Source organism: Styela clava, chromosome 1, assembly GCF_964204865.1.
Source record: "Styela clava chromosome 1, kaStyClav1.hap1.2, whole genome shotgun sequence".
In the NCBI taxonomy this organism is placed as follows: domain Eukaryota; kingdom Metazoa; phylum Chordata; class Ascidiacea; order Stolidobranchia; family Styelidae; genus Styela; species Styela clava.
In genome coordinates this window covers 10,536,854-10,539,669 of record NC_135250.1, presented here as the reverse complement: position 1 = coordinate 10,539,669, position 2,816 = coordinate 10,536,854, and the positions used below count along the sequence as shown (strand labels likewise).

Genomic DNA, 2,816 nt, shown 5'->3' with positions numbered 1-2,816 from the left:
TAATGTTAGATTAGTGGGAAATTCCTATGTAGTATAGATCCATACCCTGTCTGTACAACACATCGCCTAACTTGGCCCGACCATGTGCCACGATTGTATTACAACGTGTCACCTACGTAGGCACGTCCATATGTCACGATTGTGTTACAACGTATCGCCAACGTTGGACCGGCCATATTTCACGATTGTGTTACAACGTATCGCCTACGTTGGCCCGACCATTTGCCACGGTTGCATTACAGCGAAAGGACCGACGTTGGCCCAGCGGCCAAATCTTCGCTGGAACATGGTTGTTCGCCATTATTGGGCCGGTGGTTCGAACAACGTTCGGCCATGGTTGTTCCGACGTAGTTGTGCTATCTGGGAGCCTAGCGATTGCACCCATTACATTGAAGTGTATCAATGACAAGCAATAAATGAATGCTTGATATATATAAGATGTTGCTATTCTAAATTTTTAAAGGAAAAATTATCATTGCGTATTCTCATCGGTTATATCATATATCATCGGAATGTATAAACTTTCACTAAGATCATGCTCGTTGGTAAAATAACCAAATATATATCTATATATATTAAATGTTTCTATTGAGAACCTCGACTTTGTGGAATCCGCCCCACTTTTATGCAGTTTTTATTACAACATAGATTTGAAGTTTTGCTTCAAATCAGACTTTAACTAACCTGATCTAAATTCTGCAGGGAAGGATGTCAGTGAAACAACCTTCGAACTTACTCGAAATCCGGTTCTGACACCTGGTTCACAAAATAATCAAATCCGACAGTAGATTAAAACAATCCGGCTACAACTTCTGCTCTCATTTTTGGTATAATAAAACTTTTACTCTAAAATGCCTTCGTGGGATGCCAGTTTCGGCACACTAGTTGATACTTGGTGGGTATGTTTATATCAGTGGGTAGTGACAGAATCAGAATATAGTTGACGTTATGCCCCCTGTTCTTCTGGTTAATAAAAACTGAATCGTCTACGCCTCTTGATAAAACCCGTTTGTGCCAAATTTCCCAAAACATCACTCCAAACACAATAAACATACAAATGTTGAATGCAATGTAGTGTTATATTCTGAGTAATAAGGCTAGCCTTTAATCAAAGAAAACAAGAAATATCAATGTTCTGCCGGGTCCGTCCGTCTTCAAGTCGCGTAGCTGTTTAAAACTTTTTTATTGATCCCCGGTATCATACCAATGCTTGCCATTGTCTTCTGCGTAGTGGTCATAAAACTTTCCATTATCTTGTTGGTCGTCGCCGAACACGTGGCTAAAACCATATACAAAATTGCCAACATGATGAATAATTTTGCCAAGGAGATGGAATACTTTTTCTTCCTCCGATTTTCCTAGTAAAAGATGGAGTTAACTCAGAAAATTGTTCGAATTCCGGGCCAATGTGAACAATTGTACAGACGAAGGAGCAATTTCATGAGCCAAAGCCGTAAAAAATCCCGAAGACCGAAATATTTTACGCTTAATTTCCCCCAAATCACACCTGAACGAAGATGGAACTATGGAATATCTACCATCACAGGATCTAGTGTAGTTTAATAGCACAAATACTTCGAGTGAGTGTGGAAAAACAATTTTTGCATGTTTAATTTATTACCCTCGCCTGGCTACGTCATCCAGACATTACAGCTCGCCACAATAGAGCGACGAGCTCCCGATTTGGCGTCTGCGACAATGATAACAAACTCATTCAATCCAGCCACCTCCCTCGTTTTGATATGATCGTGACGTCGAAATGGCGTGGTTTTTGGATGGCGTGGTCAGAAGGAGAGGGGGTGCAGTAAATAAATATGTTACAATCTCGCTGCAGACTCATAAAGAGAAGAAATAAATAGAAATGTGTTATAATTAAAATATAATTTGCAACTCACTTTCCTCCAGAGATTTTGCACTGAAAAAAGATAATTTTTGACATTAGGAAAATTACTAATATATTTGCAAATACTACATAGTATTTTCATGTTATTTAAAAAATGCTACATATAAATTGATAATCAAACTAAAAGAAACATTGTTTTGAGTTTTTGGACCAGTCGGAGAGTACTTCTGCGCAATTTTTTCGTCATTGTCCGTAGAGGCACCGTGTCTCTTTTCGGCATGGGATCAATGGAACATGTATAAACAAATGTGTTTTTCATTTACTGATTATTGCCGTTTAAAAATTGAGCTAAGTCGACTGTCATAAAATATTCATTGTTATGCATATTTAGGTTTAATAATGCATTAAATTGTGAGGTGCAATGTTCTTTGCGGAAGTTGGTTAATTGGAATGATTATCTCGGCCATGCGAATGGATTCACTTGACAATTTTTTTCAACATTCCATATTAAGGGTAAGTAAGTAAAAACAGATTGACAAATATTTGTTAGATGTAACTTACTTGATGCCAAGTCCCAGTATGAGAAGAATCAAAATTGTTGTTTTCATCTTTCCTGTTGTTTGTCTGAGTTTGATTCGACGAAACTGTGATTTGCAGTGAGAAATAACGGCTTTTTATACACTTCTGCATCCGATATTTTGAAAAAAAGTTAACAATAGTCTTTCCCGTGGCAACACATAAAAAATAATTCTGCATTGAAATCCGTGGAAATAGCTTATTCAAATTCTGATAATCGATGGTGATAAAACTGATGATAATGACATCCACATATAGAAATTTTCAATCCGTGATATGAAAGCAACTTTGGCAATGAACTTAAACTATAGTTCTATTAAAATTTGATATCATTAAACCTCCATACGTTATTAAAATATTCTGATATATGTTGTGATTAATTTATAAAATTGATTTG

The 2,816-nt window shown here is 36.9% G+C and overlaps 1 protein-coding gene across 1 annotated transcript; it reads right to left on the bottom strand.

Annotated features, from left to right (window-relative positions):
- Nucleotides 1-1,060: 1,060 nt before the first annotated feature.
- On the bottom strand, nucleotides 1,061-2,542 carry LOC120347426 (clavanin-C). The gene is made up of 3 exons (XM_039417391.2): nucleotides 2,405-2,542; nucleotides 1,896-1,915; nucleotides 1,061-1,358 (listed from the first exon to the last, which is right to left on the bottom strand). Exons 1-3 carry the CDS (start codon nucleotides 2,449-2,451, stop codon nucleotides 1,183-1,185), a joined length of 243 nt encoding a protein of 80 aa, XP_039273325.2. The 5' UTR covers nucleotides 2,452-2,542; the 3' UTR covers nucleotides 1,061-1,182.
- Between the last annotated feature and the right edge of the window lie 274 nt (nucleotides 2,543-2,816).